The 19997-nt window shown below is 35.7% G+C and overlaps 2 protein-coding genes across 4 annotated transcripts; one reads left to right on the forward strand and one right to left on the reverse strand.

Moving 5' to 3' along the window:
* Nucleotides 1-1271: 1271 nt before the first annotated feature.
* On the reverse strand, nucleotides 1272-11979 carry LOC133295882 (uncharacterized). 3 transcript variants are annotated; one of them, XM_061494765.1, is made up of 16 exons: nucleotides 11738-11979; nucleotides 11245-11312; nucleotides 10815-10970; nucleotides 10165-10332; nucleotides 7848-7998; nucleotides 7180-7259; nucleotides 6347-6616; nucleotides 6126-6269; nucleotides 5166-5285; nucleotides 4799-4897; nucleotides 4208-4264; nucleotides 3785-3989; nucleotides 3456-3574; nucleotides 3088-3156; nucleotides 1714-1812; nucleotides 1272-1638 (listed from the first exon to the last, which is right to left on the reverse strand). In XM_061494765.1, the coding sequence occupies exons 1-16, from the start codon at nucleotides 11853-11855 to the stop codon at nucleotides 1399-1401; spliced, it is 2163 nt and encodes a 720-aa protein (XP_061350749.1). In that variant the 5' UTR covers nucleotides 11856-11979; the 3' UTR covers nucleotides 1272-1398. The 3 variants fall into 3 exon arrangements, 2 of the variants coding, with proteins under 2 accessions (XP_061350749.1, XP_061350747.1); XM_061494763.1 differs by having other exon boundaries at nucleotides 5166-5300; XR_009749419.1 differs by lacking the exon at nucleotides 1272-1638 and having other exon boundaries at nucleotides 1733-1812; nucleotides 3088-3176; nucleotides 5166-5300.
* A 1766-nt stretch (nucleotides 11980-13745) lies between these two features.
* Nucleotides 13746-14738, forward strand: LOC133295831 (uncharacterized). The gene has a single exon (XM_061494691.1). It carries the CDS (start codon nucleotides 13746-13748, stop codon nucleotides 14736-14738), a length of 993 nt encoding a protein of 330 aa, XP_061350675.1.
* The last annotated feature ends 5259 nt before the right edge of the window (nucleotides 14739-19997 follow it).

Here is a 19997-nt window from a genome sequence, read left to right on the forward strand (position 1 = left end):
TTAAATAGATTGACAAAAAAAAGAGAATCCTACAAAGAAGGTACTGGGCACTGGTCATTGGATGTCCTAGACGTTCAAAGGGGTTGGTTATTGCTTCATTGGGTAAGGTTGTATCCATATTGGCACTTCATATGTACTGTAGAAAGCTCGTTATATATTGTAAAAGATTGTTGTAATCCTTTTTTTGGTTTCAGGTGGTTGTTGACAATGGGAAATCTGATCGAATAGCATAAGCCTTGGTTTGCTGCAATGGTGGTTTGAAAGGTTTGTTGCAATGGTGATTTTTTAGTGTTAAGGACCAAATAGGGCCTCGATAAATTTGTCAGGAACTAAATAGGACCTTCAGCTGTTCAAAACTCCAACAAGACATAAGGCACCTTCAAAACGGCGTCGTTTTACTTCCACGCTGGCATACTTAACAGTGACTCAGCAAAGTAACGGTCCACATGTGCACCGTTAGTTGGGCCGTTAGATGCCAACTAACGGAAAGACGAACGTGGCCATTTTTTTCAAAAATGAAACACTGAAATGTGACTTTTTTAAACCGAAGGACTAAATTGTGCTTCGCAAATATTTCCAGGGACGAAAAAGGGTATTTACTCTTTTTTTAAAAATATATCACTATTTACAATTCAAAATAAAACAAAATCAGTTCTTTAGCATGCACTTCTAAAATATCATTCCTAAACACAAACTAATTTTTTAATATTGATTATTTCAAAATCAATTTTTCCAACACCAACAAACCTGACACTGACGACACTCTGACTAAAAGACGCCTACAAATTATCAAGACTGATCCAAAGATAGGAATCTATCCTCTCAATATATCCTCACAAAACCATGAAAGAGTCCATTCATTATCTTCAATTTTCAGGTAACCGATTCAACATTGTTTGTGCTTCTTTTAAGAAAAAAATATTAAAAATATATCTATAAGATTGTAGGATAATTAAATAAAAATTTTCAGAAAAATAAAAACATAATTTTAGCACGTTTCTCTTAAGCTTAAATAAGCAATTCTTAAAAAAAATTATATCATACAACATTTCTTTTCCCAAAGCTTATCTCAACCCATTCTAAATAAAGTATTTCGATGACACATTATATGCTCTAACAAATTGCGAGAGCAAATAGGAAGAAATGCAATGTCAGCTTTCACAAGTTGCCCCAGAGTGTCAGGGCACTTTTAAAAAAAAAATTTAGGGTGCACCCATGGAAGTAAAATTGCTATAAATATTTTTTTTTTATTTTTTTCCTCAAAAAAATTACAATTTCAATCTAATATATGAACCACAAAATTTGTTGATTAAATACTAGTGTTACAACTGTTAATGCCACATAACTAATTTGCTCCTAACAACCTATAACATGTTTCAAAACTGGTTGAATCTGCCATCAAGATCTCTTCACAATAGCAGTTGCAAAGAAAGGATGATGACAGAACGTGAATGAAATCTTCAAAGATGGGTCAAGGGCTCCTACCCGGCAAATGACATTTAAGGCAATGCTGTTGTGCTCTGCTACTTGCTCTATTCTGCGTAGCTCAGCCATTTTGTCAGGGTCATTAGCAAAACTACTTTTAACCTCTTTTGCAATCCTCTGAGCTTCCTTGAAGTAATCATACATAACAAGGGTCTGTAGGAGAAACACACAAGTAAAAGCCTGTCTCTTAAACCAACAACACCTAACAGTTTTCAAAAGAATACTCACAGAGAAGTTAGCATGAACAGTTGACTCCTTGAATGTCACATATGAGACGTGATCAGGAAGGCAAGCTTTCTGTAAAAGCTCGAATTGTTGAATAAATATCTGGAGAAAAGTCTACGTGAATTAAGTTGCAAATGAAAAGCGATATAATCTGTGTTTCGATCAAAATACAATAATTACACAAGGAATAGTAAACAGTACGGGACTCATCCCTCATGGTATACTACTACTCTATTTACAATATTCACAACTATATTTTTATGCTTTACAACAAAAAATTTGATTCGAAACATACTTTTTCCCACAGTGCCCATTGTTACACAAATTTGTCTTGAACTACATATACTTGTTACTGTGAAGTATCAACAAAGATAGAGTATACTAAATATCTCTGGATATTTTAAATGCAGTTTAGATAATTGATTGAAGGTTTTCCCTTTAACTTCTGGTAAACCTTTACTAATATATTCTTGAAAAGAATCAATTCAACCCAAAAGCTTAAGCTGTTGGGTGAGACTACATTAATGGTCTTTTATATCTCTAACACGTCCCCTCACATGAAAGCCCACTGGACTTAAAAGATGGACAATGTGCAAGCCCACCTACCTGTCCTAAGAAACTCCACAAGACTTAATTAATTCTTAATTAAATGAAGGGTGGTGAGGATCAAACCCGTGACGTCGAGGTTCTTATACCATGTAAAAAATAAATTCAACCCAAAAGCTTAAGCTATTAGCTGAGGCAATATTAATGATTTTATGTATCTCTAATAATCCTAAATTATCTGTTCTTATCAGGAGGACAAGATCACAAGTGTATTAAGGCAAAATAATAATAATAATAATAATAATCCATAAGATAAGTTGCTTCATTCCAGCTACAGCAATCATGCAGATTGGAGAGTAAGAAAACATAATTTAGTATCCAGAGTTTGGGCCATGATTCTTTACTGGTTCCAAAAGACAAAAAGAGGATTAGGGCCCGTTTGAAAACTCAAACCGATGTTGATAAGGAAAAGGTTCATCATTGAAATTAATGTAGTGGGATTTGATCAATACATGCCAAGAATGAAATTAGGGAAAAACTGCTGAAAACAATCAGCACCTGATACGTTACTGAATGCATTCGGACAACAATCTAATTGAAATAGTTGCCGCTAGTATAACCTTAATTATTATATTAAATATTAATAGTTCCTTCGGATACAATTTTAGCAACAAAAAAAATGAAAATCAAACATTGGAAGATTGGTGCTTAATTTGTAAAACACTAAAAATTCAGTGCTGAATTTCAGTTTTACCAAACTCACCCTTAGCTATGTTTAACTAAGTTTTTAATACATTTGACAATTGTATATGACAAAACAGAAAACCTTACCTCATGTTCTGTATTGAAAGGGCTTTGCGGTGGAATAATTCTGCGCTCATTTCTCAAAGCAGCATACATCTAGAAAAATAATTGGATTGCTGCACCATGTAAGTCCATTAAATTGAATCAAATAACAAAGCAGGAAAAATAGAGTTCAAAGTAACTTATTATTTTACAGAGTCAAAAGTCGCCATGTTAATTTAGAAGAAAAAAGACTTCACAATTTGGTAAAATAGGGTTCTTAGTTTTCACCTACAGAATACAAATTCTAGAACCTACAGATCTGGTAGAAAATTTCAAGCCACTCATGTCTCAAACTGCAATTCCTAGAAGAAATCAGCAAGACATCATCATTAAGAAAACATACGCAGTATTACCATGCTTAGCCCTTCAGCTAGATATATTTGGCTCTGAAGAAACAAGACAGCTGCTGGGATCTGATAATCCATTCCTGTGTCCTTTAAAGAATCCCTTTTTTTCTTTGCCTTCTTTTTAGCTGATCAATAGGAAGCATACATTAATATTGAAGTTGGAGCCACCATAAGCTTATTTTTTCTTCTCACAACTAAATGCACAATCACAAGAATACTTGATCATTCTACTGTGAAAATCATCAATTTGTATGCAAACATAAAGCAGAGCATTCCCTCACACAAATGAATCACTTTTCCAAGTAAAAACTGTTGATGAATTGCTGCACACATACCAGCACCACTGCTCATTGCCATCCGGAGATGTTTCTTCTCTGCGAGCTTGATCAACACAACATAAATATACCAGTATACCATGCAATAATCATGGGCAGAATAGAGCTCCAATTCAAATCCCAAAATGAGAAATCGGAAAGCTATCCAATAAGTTTGCTCTTCCACCCACGCGATAATGTGTTGGTATATTTTGAAACACACATTCTGCCAGAACAGAGCAATGATGGAATTATAAGTTCAGGGATAACAGCTAATACACAATCAACCAATTTATGCCCACAAAAAGCATGTGTGCTGCAACACTCATGTCAGAAAATTCACTTCTCGTGAGTTTAATATTACTTCTCAAAGGAATGTGATAACTTATTGTTTTAGGAGCAGCACTTCCAGCTAGATAATTGGTAACCTCATAAGTAACAAACCTCATTGTTTGAAATGTTTGAAACTTCTCCAAACTCCTTTTTAAAAGCCAGCTCCAGCTGCAGAGAAGAATGCAAGATTATATTAATAGCTTGGTTTTAAATGAATTTATGGGCAATCATAAAATATATCAATTTACAATTAACAATAGAAGTATAATCCTACTCCAAATGCTAGGATATCTTGACCATTTGATCTCTTCCCCTACACCAAATTTTCTATCGTCTTCCTTAACATTTTTCTACTATTCTTTTGGTATTTTTATGGGAGGGGGGTGTCTCCAGCTGTCAAGTAGTAAAAACAAACACTAGTAACTCATGAAAATCTTCCTAAGATCTAATTAAAATTCTTAAACAGATAAGGCATGTTATATGTAATTGAATGTACCAAAATTTTGAGTGGGACTTGATATAAATGTATTTTTTCCTCATTCATTTCTGGGTACTCTTGTATTGTTCATTAGTAAGAGGAAAAAGCAACTCTCAAATTTTAAAAGCATAATAAACATATTCAAGCAGATTTCACAGCATACGAAAGAAAAAGGGGGAGGGGGAGTGTGCAAGTAAAATCTGGAAAACAAGGAAAGGACACACCTGTACGTAGGTGACACGCCAGTCTTGTAACATTTTGCCTAGCTTACGCCTTTGCCATGCAGCATTTGTACAAAGAATTTTGAGTAAATTTATCACCAACTGCATGCATAATATTGCATAGATTACACAAAGTGCCTAATTCAATAAAGCATGAGTTGTATAGCCTTTTTTTATGGGAAAAGAATTCATATTTGAATTATACTATCCTTGAGTCAGAAAATCTAGGTCGATTAAAAAAACTATAGTTGAGTCTTGATAATTTCAGTTAACTCAAAAAGATGATGCTCATTCATCAAAAGCATGCACGTCTATACAAGGTCAGGAACACATTATGGTATGACATACCAGATGACTATAATTTCATTACCTGTCCTAGCTGCACCATAAATTCATTTTTTTGGATGTCATGATTCTTTGTGACTTCAGGTAATCCAGCAGCTCTAGTAATCATAGAAAACATAGGATCCCGACCATAGAGTTTGCCATCCTGGACCAGGAGAAGCTGATAACAAGTTTTAAGGGTTGAGCTTGGAGAATAGAGTTCAAAACAATAGTAGCAAGTACAATTCTACTACCGTGCATATCTAGCATGCCTTTGCAGGCAAGGATATAGTGAAGCACTGGACCAACAACAAAAAGACATGCATCAACATGCCAATCAGAAGCATGAAGACGGAATGTGTTACTTTTGCGTGTCTCTAGCATCCCATAACAGGTTCTTCCAAAGAGCAAGAGTTACAAGATATCCGGTGCTTAGCCATGAATAGTAGTTCCTTTAATAGATGTAAGCTTTGCTAGTGATGGTTACTCCCTAATATGTTGTATGACATGGTAAATACAATGATCATATGTATCATAATACTTATTAGCATTGTTAAATCATCAGTTTATACATAATACAAGCTTATTAACCAACACAAAATCACATACCCAAAAGGGAAGTGTGGTGGTATAAGCTCCCATGCACGGAGTTGAGAAAAGGGTCTGACCCATTGAGTCTATACAGTAGGCAGCCTTACCTTGAATTTGCAATAGGTCGATTCCACAACGTATAATGTAGAAAATATATTTTATATTATCTTTAATACAGTAAATGTGGTACAAGGCAAAAAATTCTAATGTTCATTTAAGCCAACATATATTTTTCTTCCTGGCTGTCTCATAATAAGAGGCAGCAGCTGAAAAAGGAAAAATCTATTCGACAAATATTTAAACAAGTAAATCGCTCGCCTACATAGAAGATTCGCTAAAGTAGGCAAGTAGCTAATAATAAGATAAGAGAACACCCATCAAATCAAGGAGAATCAAGGAATATTTGAAGATCCACCTGAAGATGAGCTCTAGAAACCAAATCAGGTTGTGATTTCTGGAATTTAACCACAAAGAGTAAAGCAGCCTCCAGTGATGGGTCCAACGAGTAGGAACATATGATGTCTAGATCTTGAAGAAGTTTCATAAAATATTCAAGAGCCTGGGAGAGATAAACTGGAAACATTATAATAATAGAATTAAGTTTAATGCATTAAAAGTGACCCTCTAAACACTTACCTTTTCCCAACAAAAAATTTTGATTGCCCGTGGTGGTGTCGGGGCTGATAATCTACAGTTTAAACTAGCATCAAAGCCAATTGGTTGACAACCAGATGCAGTTGTATTGTCTATGTTTTGCTCAGATATCTCATGAGCACTAGCTCTAAGAAACTCTGAAGATTTCCGAATGTTATCAATCTCTGAGGTGCATGAATCTATGTGTTTTCTTGCCAATTCCAAACCTCTTCCTTGGGGTCGTTTCATAGACACCAAAAGATGATAAAAATGCTGAAAGAAAATCAGATGTGGTGAAATTTCAATCAGAGAAATTGCACCAAAGAGTTCAAATTGCAATGAAAGCTGAATTGTCACAAGACGGAAGCACAAATATACTAAATAAACATCTAATAAAAGTACTGTAAGGGAAAGTCACAAGGATTAGGCCAGTTTTGAGGAGCTTGGGTAGTTTGGAGATCATACATCTGAATCTCCATGAAGCCATGGTGTCCAAAAAGAAAAATTAATGTAAGGGACACAGAAGGTTCCAGGTATGGGTATCCAAGGTCTAAAGCCAGATGCCTAACACAATGAATGAGTATCAGGAATAGGACATCCTCAACTTCTTTTAGCAGAACTAAAGCTATGCTAATCAGGGAAGGTTGAAAGGATGTATGCTAGTTTTACAATCTTTATCATCTTATTATCTTTGACGAGTGTGGATTGATTAAATATATAGCAAAAAGTACGTTTATTAATAAATAGACACAACCTATGTCTAACGCATAAACTAAGCATAAGTGTGATTCTGCATTATTTGCATAACTTAGAAGAGAAAAAACATAGGATAAAACCTTACGAAAACGTAAACGACATAACAGTGCTTTGCAGTAGCCTTCTTCCAGATCAGGATTATTTTGAAGTGGCTCTACATCTGCAACAAAATAGCTCACAATTCAATTAAAAGCATAAGCATATGTTTATTCTTTTTGTAATCGGGTAAAAGGCCGGATGATTTTGAGTTTGACAGTTACGAAGCTTCAAGTTTGTAATAGTACCAGGTATTATAAGCAACAAATGGAATTCAATTAATGGTTTATGCTGTCGAACTTCGAATTTCTCATTTCTATTTCTATTTTTCTTTTTTCTTTTTTTGACTTAACTGGTATATATACAGCAAAGCAAATTTATAAGAGCAAATTCAGAAAATGATCAATCATTTAATTAAAACAGTGCATATATCTCAAATTTTCTGGATGGTATATAAAGCCAACAAAGGATATAAAATTATTCAAGAATGGCATAAAGCCTGCCACAACAGGTATTTGGAACATTTTCAAACAGAACATTAACACTCTTTAAGGGTGATTAACTTCAAAATTTAATCTTTTCCTGTAGGCCATTATCACCAAATGGCACCCTCATTCCCTTCTGCAAAACTATTTGAAACTTATGATAATATTATGATGTGAGACCTCACCAACAAACAAAAAGTAATGTTTAAGTTTCAACAAGCAATTACCTTCCGATACTCTTCTTTTTGATGATGAAGCTTTACAAGCACGCAATTGACGAGAAATGGTTTCTTCGACAGCATTTAGCATTGATAAACACTTTTCATCTCCATCTCCACCCAGAGGAAGGCCATATGCCATGGTAAATAGATCCTCTTCCTGATACAAATAAATATCACCATTTTTTTTCAAATTAAAAAAAGAAAGAAATGCTCTGCAAGAATATGATCTCACAATAGAACGACAAATAAATATAGCCATGTGTTAGTGTTGAATATTATAGATACAAGAGGAAATGATAGTAATCCTTGTTGTATTAAACTACACGACATTGGTGCTATTATATAGCAAACCAATTGAAGAATACAAAGAGACACACTCAATGTGGGACTTCTACACTATTAACACTAACACTCTTAACACTCCCCCTCAAGCTGTAGCATATAGATCATATGCTACAAGCTTGATACATAAATAATACTCCCATTAGGAACCAAAAACAACAATGCTACATCAACGAAATGAAATGACTAAGTACAACAAATCAACTGGAATGACCATCAGTGTGAAGAGCTGATAAAGAGACAGTGCTGGAATGGACATCAGAGCATGGATGGTGCCGGAATTATCATCGGCAAAGACAACTGAGCTGACCAGGACATCAGCATCAAGATCCCTCTCAGACATTTCATTTAACAGTTGGTGAGCAGCCGTGGTTTCCCCTTGACTATGCTACAAGCTTATTACAAGAAAGACCAAGTAACATGACATCAAAATAAATCTCCTAAATGAGAAACCAAAAATCAACAATGTGCTAAAAATAGCGTCGAAATGAACATCAACATGGAAGATGCCGGAATGATCATCAAAAAAGACAATTGTGCTGGAATGACCATCAGCAACATGGACGGTGCTCCCCCTCAAGAGGAACTTCTAAATAGTGCCGGAATTATCATCGACAAAGACAATTGTGCTGGAATGACCATCAACAACATGCACAGTGCTCCCCCTCAAGAGGAACTTCTAAACAGTGCCGGAATTATCATCGGCAAAGACAATTGTGCTGTAATGACCATCAGCAACATGGACAGTGCTCCCCCTCAAGAGGAACTTCTAAACAGTGCCAGAATTATCATCGGCAAAGACAATTGTGCTGGAATGACCATCAACAACATGCACAGTGCTCCCCCTTAAGAGGAACTTCTAAACAGTGCCGGAATTATCATCGGCAAAGACAATTGTGCTGGAATGACCATCAGCAACATGGACAGTGCTCCCCCTCAAGAGGAACTTCGGTGTCGGAATTAACATCAGCAGAGACAACATCAGCAACTTGGACAGTGCTCCCCCTCAAGATGGATGATGAATAGTATAAATACTCCATCTTGGGAAGAAAGAAGATTAAAGAAAAACAAAGCTTCGCGGAATCGAAAAAGTCGCCGGAGACGGCGGTGGGTCGTCGGAAAATTCGTCGGAGACGGTGGTGGATCGCCGAAAAAGTCGCCGGAAAGTCATCGGAAAAGTCGCCGGAGACGGCTGTCAACGGTGGACGACGCGGTCAACGGTGGTCAACCCAACAACTTCCCAAGGATCATTCTTTTCTGATGTGACAGATCAGTCTAAGCTGCAGTCACAGAGCATACTAAGAAAAACCCGAAAAAGAAATAGCAACGGGAATCCTTCAAGGAGGGTGATATCTCTCTATAACCATATTGAAATTATGGAAAATAGAACTAAGTTAAACAGATTAAGATTCCTCTTGTTAGGCTCTAGATACCATGTTAAATATTATAGATACAAGAGGAAATTATAGTAATCCTTGTTGTATTAAACTACACAACATTGGTGCTATTATATAGTAAACCAATTGAAGAATACAAAGAGACACACTAAATGTGGGACTTCTACACTATTAACACTAACACTCTTAACAGTTAGACATATGTTCACGGGAATACACAGCTTATAAAAAACATGTAGAGCATATGTTAGGAAATCAAATAATTATTGCCACATATCTATATGGCATCAACTCAAAGGAAGGCTGTATGCCAGTGTAAATCATTAATCTTCCGGTGACACAATCTATAAAATGAGATCCAAATAAATAAATAAGAATCCTAGCATTATATTCCACTCTTTTCTTCCTCAAGTAATTTAGTGAATGGTAACAAGGCAATAAATAATCCCATTCTTCCAAAAGAAGAAAAACTGATACTTATTAGACCCAACAGCAGAATTTAAAAATTTCAGACAGGTAAAGACACCCAAAAGAAAACGTTCCTATATGAAAACACAAAAAAGAGAGTTGTTGGAATACTTTACTTCATGTGTACGTGAATCCGAGACAACTGAAAGAACTGCTTTGCAGGTTGCACGTATGACTTTACAGTAAGAGTGCAACAGGGCATATGATGATGTCCTTTCCAGATGTAGGAGATAGATGCAAGAATAGACAGTTTGTGCCAATGAATGACCCTTGTGCCATGTTGCCTGCATTGACAAATGACAACTAAGATAAAGAGAAGGAAAATATATAATTAAGACCTGTGTAGCACAGATGTAGATATTGAACACAAATAAATGTTACTATTTGTGTATCTCAGAAAATTGTATTTACACATTCTAATTTGAAATTTTTTTATACTAATTAGATAAATGTTTTACAATATTCCTTAGGGGAGAAAGAAAGCAAGTTTATTGAACATATATTATATTTTGATGTATTCAGAGCACTAAAATAGAGAATAAATTATTACGCAAAAAGAAAAAAAGAATAAAGACAAAAGAGCTTCATATCAAGATTGCACATTTTTCATCCTCACACATGATCATCATGCATGTCTTGATGTTTCTGTATGTTTTTGAGAGAGAGAGAGAGAGAGAGAGACGGATATTTTTCAGCCCTTGAAAATAATCTACAAAACCAAAGCTGTGCTTATACCACCATACAAGGTGCAACAGAGTGAAAATACCTCGCATGCAAGTAGATGGTCCATGATGTCAATTGTGCATCGAATATTAGTAGCTTTATCAGCACTAATAGGAACTGGAGCAGCACCGTTCTGAATGGCTTCCTCAAGAGAGTAGTAAGTACAAGCAATACCCGAATCCATCTTTGGGTCCATTATCTGAAAAACAGAAAATAAAGAAGTAATTCGTACAAGTTAAGGATACACAAGTCAGTTCCAAAGCAGTCCATAAAGAGGATAACACAGGACAATAGCCTGTCTATGTACATCTCTAGATATTTCAGTAAGGAAAACTCATTATCTTATTTCGAAATGACCCAATTATTTATTGGAAAATTGCATCCTTCTGTCAAATGCAGCTTAAATCATACAAAAAAATGGAAGAAAAAAAAGAACTACCACTGAAAGTGCAGTAAGCAAGAAGAAAGAATACCTCCAAAGCGGACATCGCAGCAAAGAGATTGAAATTATCTCCGTGAATGAGTTCTCCCTCTTGAAGATCTGCCAAACCAACATGGAAAGTTAGTTCAAAAACCACCTCTAATTGACCACAATTTCATTGCAAAATGCACTAAAAACATATCCCCTTTTATATTATCTAATATCCTAGTCTATAAAACACAATTTGGTCAAGAAAAACGTAATTTTGATACCATTATTTTATTCCAAAAAAAAAAAAAGTGTTTATGTGATGATCGAGTTTTTTTTTTTTTTTAATAAAGAAAAAATGAAGCATTACATATTTGTAAATTGTAATCAGCAGCATTACATAGCAAGCAAGGAAATTAAAAAACTGGAGGCATTATAATCAAAGCCCTGACATGACATGAACGCTATGCTGAGAATCAGGTTAAAAAAGAAGGGTTGGTTTCGGTTTCCATGTTTAGGAGGGAAGAAAAGAGAAAGACGATATCAAAAGAAATGACCTTGGCAAGCGGCTTGGAGGAGCGGCGACACATCGGCCCAAACGAAGTTATCGCCGGAGGGAATGGAGGTGCGTGGAGGAGGCACGGTGGCTGCTTCATCGGTGCGATCCTCGGCCATACCTTCGAAGCTAAGCTGTTTGTTCCTGTTAATGAAGTGAGTGCGTCCAATTTAAGGTTTAATGTTGTGCTTATGTAAACTAAACTCTAAAACAACTCTCTCTCTCTCTCTCTCTGTGGAGGGTTTAGGGTATTGGTGTTGAATACAGATCCAATCAATGCCCTTCCTATTCTGTTTTTACTTTTACTTTTTTCTTTTTTCTTTTTTCTTTTTTTCTTGTAGAGAAGGACCTTTTTTTCTTTTCAATAAGTTTTTTATTTTTTTCTTGTGAATTTCTTTTTAATGTTAATAATCCATATTACGTCTGTGTTTTCTTTGTGAGCATACTAGGGTTTTATTGTTTAAATGAGTCAGCGGTCAATAAGGATTAATTAAATTAAAAAATAAAAAAAATCTTTTTTTTAAACTATTTGTCTTCTTCTTTGAATTGGATTGTTTTTTTTTTTTTTACATAAATTCAATAGATTTTATTCCATATATAATGTTTCACAATCAGGCTAAACTAAATTATCTTTGATTATCTCTTACTTTCGTATACATTTGATCTTTATAAGTTAGAAGTAAGTCGCAGAGCCATGTGTTGTGGGGGTGATATCTCAGTTCGGGTTAAATTTTAATAAATTTTACTTATTATATATAATTATATAATTAATTATAATTTAGCTAGGTTAAAATTGTAAAAATTTGACCCGGGCTATAATTTGTAATTTGGCTCTATCTAAAATTTAAAATATTTTTGATAAAAGATTTGGGTAAGATGTTTTAGGTTGTGTTCAATTTTCACTTATAAAATATATATATATATATATATATATATATTAATAAAATTATAATTCTTCTTAGTGTTGTCTGCTCAAGTACTCTGTATTTAATATAATTTAAATATATTATGATATAAACTAGGGAAAACTGTTTCTGCAGTTATCTCAGATAAGTTATCTACATTTATTCTCAAAACGACGTCGTTTTGGTATTGAAATCTTAAAAAATTATAAATTATAATCCTGAAATAAATTAAAATTACAAAAACACCATGATTTCTGCCACAAAATAACATCGTATTGGGCTTATTGCAGATAATTTATCTGCAGTAACTGCAAAAAAACGAACCCTATAAAATAACTCAAATTAAGAAAAATAAATACACATACTTTTTTAATGCGGACTCAAATTAAAATCCGGCTCCGCTAATGTGAGAAGTCACACAGCCTCGTACCTTAATAGAACCCACAAGTCTAAAAAATGATTATAACATTACGCAATACATGCTAGTCAGCTAGGGTAAATTTATCCCATTATATATACCTCCACTCTTCTTTAGATGAATCATTTTCTCTATTATTGCTCTCTCGTTGAAATCATCATCCATTTGTTATAATGAAACCCAAATACCTTTTACTTGATTCTCATTTTGCTTTAAACGTTAAAGGTGACTAGCATTGAGCTGGAGTCCATACTATTGCCTCACTAGTCTCTGTTATATTGATATTTTTCCTTTTTAAGGGAAATATCTACTCCTTCATCCATCTAACTAATTCATAATTTATATATTTTTAACTTTTTTTAGATAAAAAACATGTAATTATAAGGTGGGGGTATTAGGATACATTCAATCGATTGTTGGATTTGTTGTATAGGATAAGATTAGAATCTGTATAGGATAGGATCAGTTTCTGTAGATCAATTTCTGTTTTGTATTCTTAGCTATCTGTATTTAGTTTGTTCATATCCCTTGATCGTAGGCTTACTAGCATAACAACTTACTGTAACAGGTCTATTAATATATCAACATACTAAATGGAATGATAAGCTGCTCATTCACTTGCATCTTCCTTTATGGTATCAAGAGCCTGACGATCCTTACGTCAGATTTTTTTTTCAAACCTCACCATGACTTCCACCCCTCTTAAAATCACATACCCCAAATCTCCATTTTTTCTTCATGCCTCTGATCACCCTGGAGTCATCCTCACTACTGTCTTATTACGTGGCCAATCAAATTACGAAAATTGGTCCAAACTTATGAGTAATGCCTTGAAGGCGAAAAACAAGCTTGGCTTCGTCAATGACAACATCAAGCAACCTACTGATAAAGATTCTGATGAAGCACATGCCTGGTCCTTGTGCAATTCTATGATAAATAACTGGATCCATAACACCCTAGACCCTCAAATGCAGCCTTTCATTAAATGTTTCGAAACTGCGAAGGGTTTGTGGGATGATCTCAAGGAACGATTTGCTGTAGCAAACGTTCCACGTATTTTTCAACTCAAATCCTCTCTTGCGACCATGAAACAACATGGTACGTCTATTACTGATTATTATACAAAGTTGTGTTCCATATGGGACGAACTCGAGTCTAGTCGCACTTTTAATTCATGTGCCTCTGGTGATACGTGTGCCTACACTCGCTCTGTCAACGCTGAAATTGAAAAAGACATAGTCTACCAATTCCTTATTGGTCTTGATCATCATGTCTATGGGACTCTGATTACACAGATTCTCAACACCAATCCTCTTCCCACTATCAATCGGGTTTTTGCCATGGTTATTCAAGAAGAATCTCACAAAGCGATGGTGTGTGTGGCTGATACCCCAGCTGATGCTCTTGGGTATGCCTTCACCAATTCCGCCTCTGATTCTACTAAGCCACACATCACATGCACTCACTGTGGACGGTCTGGTCATGACGTCTCTCGCTGCTACAAACTCCATGGCTACCCTGATCGTGCTGCTAATGGACATGGCTATTCTGATCGAGCTGCTACTGGACGAGGACGTGGACGACCTGTTCATGCGTCTGCCAATGCTACTCACACTGATGTGTCTTCTAACTCTGGTGGATCGTCCAAACCACTGTCCGTTGATGATCTTACTCCATAAATGCTTCAAAATTTAATGGCTCTTGCTGTTTCTTCCAAGCCAACAACTGCCAAGTTATCGGGTATGTCTTTTTCCAATACTTCTTGGCTTTTGGACAACGGGGCGTCACAACATATGACAGGAACTATCTCCTTCCTCACTAATATTCGTAATATTTCTCCTTGCTCCGTGGGATTACCAAATGGCACTCGAACAATGTCAATTCAATGCGGGGATGTGCAACTCACACCTCTATTGCTTCTCACTAATGTTCTTTTTGTGCCTTCACTCACGTGCAACCTAGTCTCTATATCTCAGTTGCTGCGATGTAACATTTGCTTTGCCCTCTTTACTGATTCACATTGTTTCTACAGGACCAACAGACGAGGAAGACGATTGGAAAGGGTGTTGAGCATGAAAGGGTGTACGTACTGCATCAAATCGCATCTGCAAATAAAGTTCAACATGCTGCTTCGTCTGATCTATGGCATCGATGTTTGGGACATCCATCAAGACATTATTTACGATTGCTTCCTTTCATTTCTAGTTTGAATAAAATGACTTAATGTGATGTCTGTTGTAGGGCGAAACAAACTCGTTCTTCTTTTCCTATTAATAATAAGACAAGTTTGCACCCTTTTGATTTAATACATTGTGATTTATGGGGTCCCTATCGTACTGTCTCTTCTTGTGGAGCACGAAACTTCCTTACAATCGTTGATGACTTTAGCAGATTTGTTTGGGTTCATCTTTTACGTGATAAACATAAGGCATGTTCTGCATTAATTAATTTTATCACAATGGTGCAAACACAATTCACCTTCCCAGTTAAACACGTTCAAACAGATAATGGGGCTGAGTTTCTTTATTCCCAACTTCATGCATTCTTTGTCAACCGTGGCATCCATCATCAACTCTCTTGTGCATACACGCCGCAACAAAACGGCAAAGTAGAGCGTCGTCATCGCCGCATCCTTAATGTGGCACGCGTTTTACGTTTCGACGGTCACCTTCCTATTTCCTTTTGGGGAGAATGCATTCTCACATCTGCTCATTTAATTAATAGAACCCCCACCACTCTTCTTAAGGGTAAATGTCCTAATGAGGTTCTTTATAATCAACCTCCAACCTACGATCATATAAAACTCCTTAGTTGTTTATGTTATGCAATGGTGCTGCCCAAACCATTGGACAAGTTTGCTGCACGTTCTAGAAAATGTTTGTTTATAGGATATCCATCTAACAAAAAAGGATGGAAGGTATATGATTTGGAGACTCATTACACGTTTGTTTCTCGTGATGTCCAATTCTTTGAGGATGTTTTTCCACTTGCTTCCGATGCTAAGGAATCTGTTTCAACAACACCACAATCCCAACTTATGATCATCGATGATTCTCATTTCCTTGAAGCACCTGTCACTGCTGCTGATCTTACACCTGCACCACAGTCCACAAGCAGGGGGAGTTCTTCACCACCTTCATTTGAACCTTCTCCTCTTCCTATGATACTACCTTATGAAGATAATCCACGGCCACGCAGAACTCAGCGTCCACCTGCATATCTTCAAGACTACCAATGCAACCAAGTTACTACACCCCCTTCAATCAACACTCCTTCCAATGGTTCCTCAGGTATGCTTTATCCTATAGAAAACTTTGTCTCTAATCATGTATTTTCCTCGCAGCATAAGAAATTTTTAGCTGCTGTTAGTGCTACCAAGGAACCCAGTTCCTTTAAAGAGGCTGTCAAGGATCCATTATGGCAGAAGGCTATGCAACTCGAGATCCAAGCACTTGAAGACAATCATACATGGGTGGTAACTCCTCTTCCTTATGGCAAGAAAGCAATTCCTTGCAAATGGATCTTTCGCATCAAATATCATTCAGACGGTTTCATTGAGAAATACAAGGCACGATTAGTAATTCCTGGCAATAATCAAGTTGAAGGTGAAGACTACAACGAAACATTTGCTCCGGTTGCTAAAATGGTTAGTGTTCGTTCCTTTTTATCTGTTGCAGTTGCGAAGGGCTGGAATATATATCAGTTAGATGTCCAAAATGCTTTTCTCCATGGTGACCTTGATGAGGACGTATACATGCGGTTCCCTCCTGGTTTCTCTACTGGCTCACCTGGTACATCTTGCAAATTACAACGATCTCTTTACGGCCTCAAGCAATCACCACGCAATTGGTTTGCAAAACTCAGAACCTCTCTTCTCACTTTCGGCTTTCATCAATCCAAGGCAGACTACACTTTGTTTACATTCAATAAGGATGATGGATTTGTTGCTGTCCTCATTTACGTTGATGATATTATATTAGCTGGTAACAATACTTCCATTTGTGATCAAGTCAAACAACATCTCCAAAGTTGCTTCAAGATTAAAGATCTTGGCAAACTCAAGTACTTTCTTGGCATTGAATTTGCTCATAGTTCATCAGGATTATTTTTAAGCCAACGAAAATTTGCCTTGGATATTTTGAAAGAATGTGGTTTACTCGGGTGTAAGCCTGCTGCTTTTCCAATGGATCAGAACCATAAATTGGCACTTGCAGAGGGACCTGCATACGAAGATCCTAAACGTTACCGTCGTCTTGTTGGACGCCTGGTCTATCTCACAATTTCCAGACCTGAACTTTGTTACACAGTCCACACGCTATCTCAGTTTCTTCAACACCCTCTGCAACAACACTATGATGCCGTGCTGCAAGTCTTGCGTTACATCAAACGTAACCCTAGACAAGGGCTTCTTCTTCCTTCTACCAGTGATCTTCTTCTTCGGACATACTGTGATTCAGACTGGGCAAGTTGTCCGGTTACTCGACGCTCCATCACTGGTTACTTCGTTACCTTGGGCAATTCTCCTATTTCATGGAAATCAAAAAAGCAGCACACTATTTCTCGCTCTTCTGCTGAAGCTGAGTATCGATCAATGGCGGCAGCTACCTCTGAGCTCCTATGGTTGAAGGCTTTACTACACGATCTTGGCATTCCTCGTCCCAAGCCAATGCAGTTATATTGTGATAGTCAATCCGCAATTCACATTGCTTCCAACCCAGTTTTTCATGAGCGAACGAAACACATCGAACTCGATTGCCACTTCGTTCGTGATCATGTCCTGGCTAAAACTATCGCAACAGAACACATTTCCACTTCTTCTCAACCAGCTGACATCTTCACTAAAGCCCTTGGCAGAAAACAGTTCGACTACTTGTTATCCAAGTTGGGCATCTCATTCCTCCATGCTCCAACTTGAGGGGGAGTATTAGGATACATTCAATCGATTGCTGGATTTTTTGTATAGGATAAGATTAGAATCTGTATAGGATAGGATCAGTTTCTGTAGATCAATTTCTGTTTTGTATTCTTAGCTATCTGTATTTAGTTTGTTCATATCCCTTGATCGTAGGCTTACTAACATAACAACTTACTGTAACAGGTCTATTAATAGATCAACATACTAAATAGAATGATAAGCTCCTCATTCATTTGCATCTTCCTTTAGGTGGCTTTAATAGGCATTATCTTAGATTTTCAAAGAATTACAACTTACCATTGGCAGTATCTCATAGTCATAAAGGTATATTTAACTCCACCAAAAATCTAACCTCTAAGTGACTGGTACAATAATATAAGAGTGACACCTCAAAAGCTTTGAATAAATTATGTTCCACTTCCTCCAACTCATAATGTTAAACCATTTTACATTTTCCAATATAACATATGGAATCGAACTAATTGTCAATTCTATATAATGAATATTTACATATGCAATATCTAAACTATAATTTTGTAGTTAAATGTGATTAACATAATAATTTCTTAAGCAACATATACACATAAAACCGAATCATAATATTGATTTAATTAGATCAGTTTTCACAATTAAATATGAAAATTAATCTAATCTAACTAACACAATTCAAGAATTGTTTTTTTTATACAATGATGACACTGAATTTGAACTTATGACCCCGTACAAACTACTTAATTTTTTTACCACTAACCAATTCTCATAAACATTATCTATTGCATTAATAAATATGTTAGTCACAATTAATAATAAAAAATTAAGAATGAATTAAAACTAAATAGAATAATGATTTGCTTAGCTCAATTGCAACCAAATCTCAGAATAGTGTTTAATCTCTAATAAGTTTAAAATCTCGGTTGAGGTCAGTTTGTTTCAACTTTACCGTGTCACATATATTCCACTCCATGCTTTAAAGTTTAAACCTCTATTTAATAATAATAATAATAATAATAATAATAATAATAATAATAATAATATAACACTTAATATATAGGACCCAGTGTGATGTGAGAAAACACTCTTTCACCCTTTATATATTGGAATCTCAATTTACTTTCTCCACTCAAAGACAATGACTAGTCTTGTTTGAAGTTTATACGTTTTAAAAAATATATATATATTATGTTTTGAGGGGTATTTTTTTTTTTTTTTGTATAAACACATGTGAGTTTGGTTTGGTTTTAATGAGGAAAAAAATAGATTTCATTAGAAAACATCAAAGAACCGCGTCAGAAACAACCAAATGCAAAAAAGGAACCCATACAAATCGAATTTATAATCTCATGTAAACTACTGAAGCCCCTTATTAATTATTAGTACACTCCCTCCCTATTGCTTAAATCCTAATGACTTTGACCATAAGTGAGCAAATTAAGGCCCGTTGACTCGTTGAGTTAGTGCGCAATGCCCCGATGTTGGAGCTATAACGGTGGCTACGGGTGAAAATGGACTGGGCTGGACCAAGTTTTGTCCGAAAAATTTAAGTCTATGTCAAAAAATTTTAATTTGACCTGGCTCAAGTCTGGTATGAGTCTAACTGTTAACTTGGCTTGACCCGTTTATAAAAAAACAAATGGTCTGGCCTAGCCCGTTAGCCTGATAATTTTTAACTTTCAAGCAGAATCATGAATCAACTTTACAAAATACTCAAATTCTGATAAACCAAAAATCATAATTTCAACGTCCAAACAGAATCATTAATCACAACAAAACTTATATAATCTGCATTTAAATCACTTCAAAAGCAAAATGCTAAAACTAAATAACATATATTTCATCAGATCCAACAAACAAATTCATACTATGTAAATTAAAATAACTACATGAATCTAACAAACACATCATGGTGCTTGTAGTAAGTATAACATCTTCCGAAAACCTTCTAACATATTCATATACACAATCTAACATGTTGAGATGTTGGTTCCTCCTACATAAAAAATAAAGTCAAATTTCTATTAAAATA

This window comes from Gastrolobium bilobum, unplaced genomic scaffold (assembly GCF_033153095.1).
Source record: "Gastrolobium bilobum isolate Gb01-03AN ecotype WA unplaced genomic scaffold, APGP_CSIRO_Gbil_v1 utg2195, whole genome shotgun sequence".
Classification (NCBI taxonomy): domain Eukaryota; kingdom Viridiplantae; phylum Streptophyta; class Magnoliopsida; order Fabales; family Fabaceae; genus Gastrolobium; species Gastrolobium bilobum.

Excerpts from the sequence above, each read along its gene's own strand:
- LOC133295882 (XM_061494763.1), bottom strand. The coding sequence starts at position 11,855 with ATGGCCGAGGATCGCACCGATGAAGCAGCCACCGTGCCTCCTCCACGC. Across the intron at positions 4,898-5,165 it reads TTATGGTGCAGCTAGGACAG|TTGGTGATAAATTTACTCAA; the intron begins GTAATGAAATTA and ends TTATGCATGCAG. Across the intron at positions 3,157-3,455 it reads TAGCTGAAGGGCTAAGCATG|ATGTATGCTGCTTTGAGAAA; the intron begins GTAATACTGCGT and ends TTATTTTTCTAG.
- LOC133295831 (XM_061494691.1), top strand. The coding sequence starts at position 13,746 with ATGACTTCCACCCCTCTTAAAATCACATACCCCAAATCTCCATTTTTT.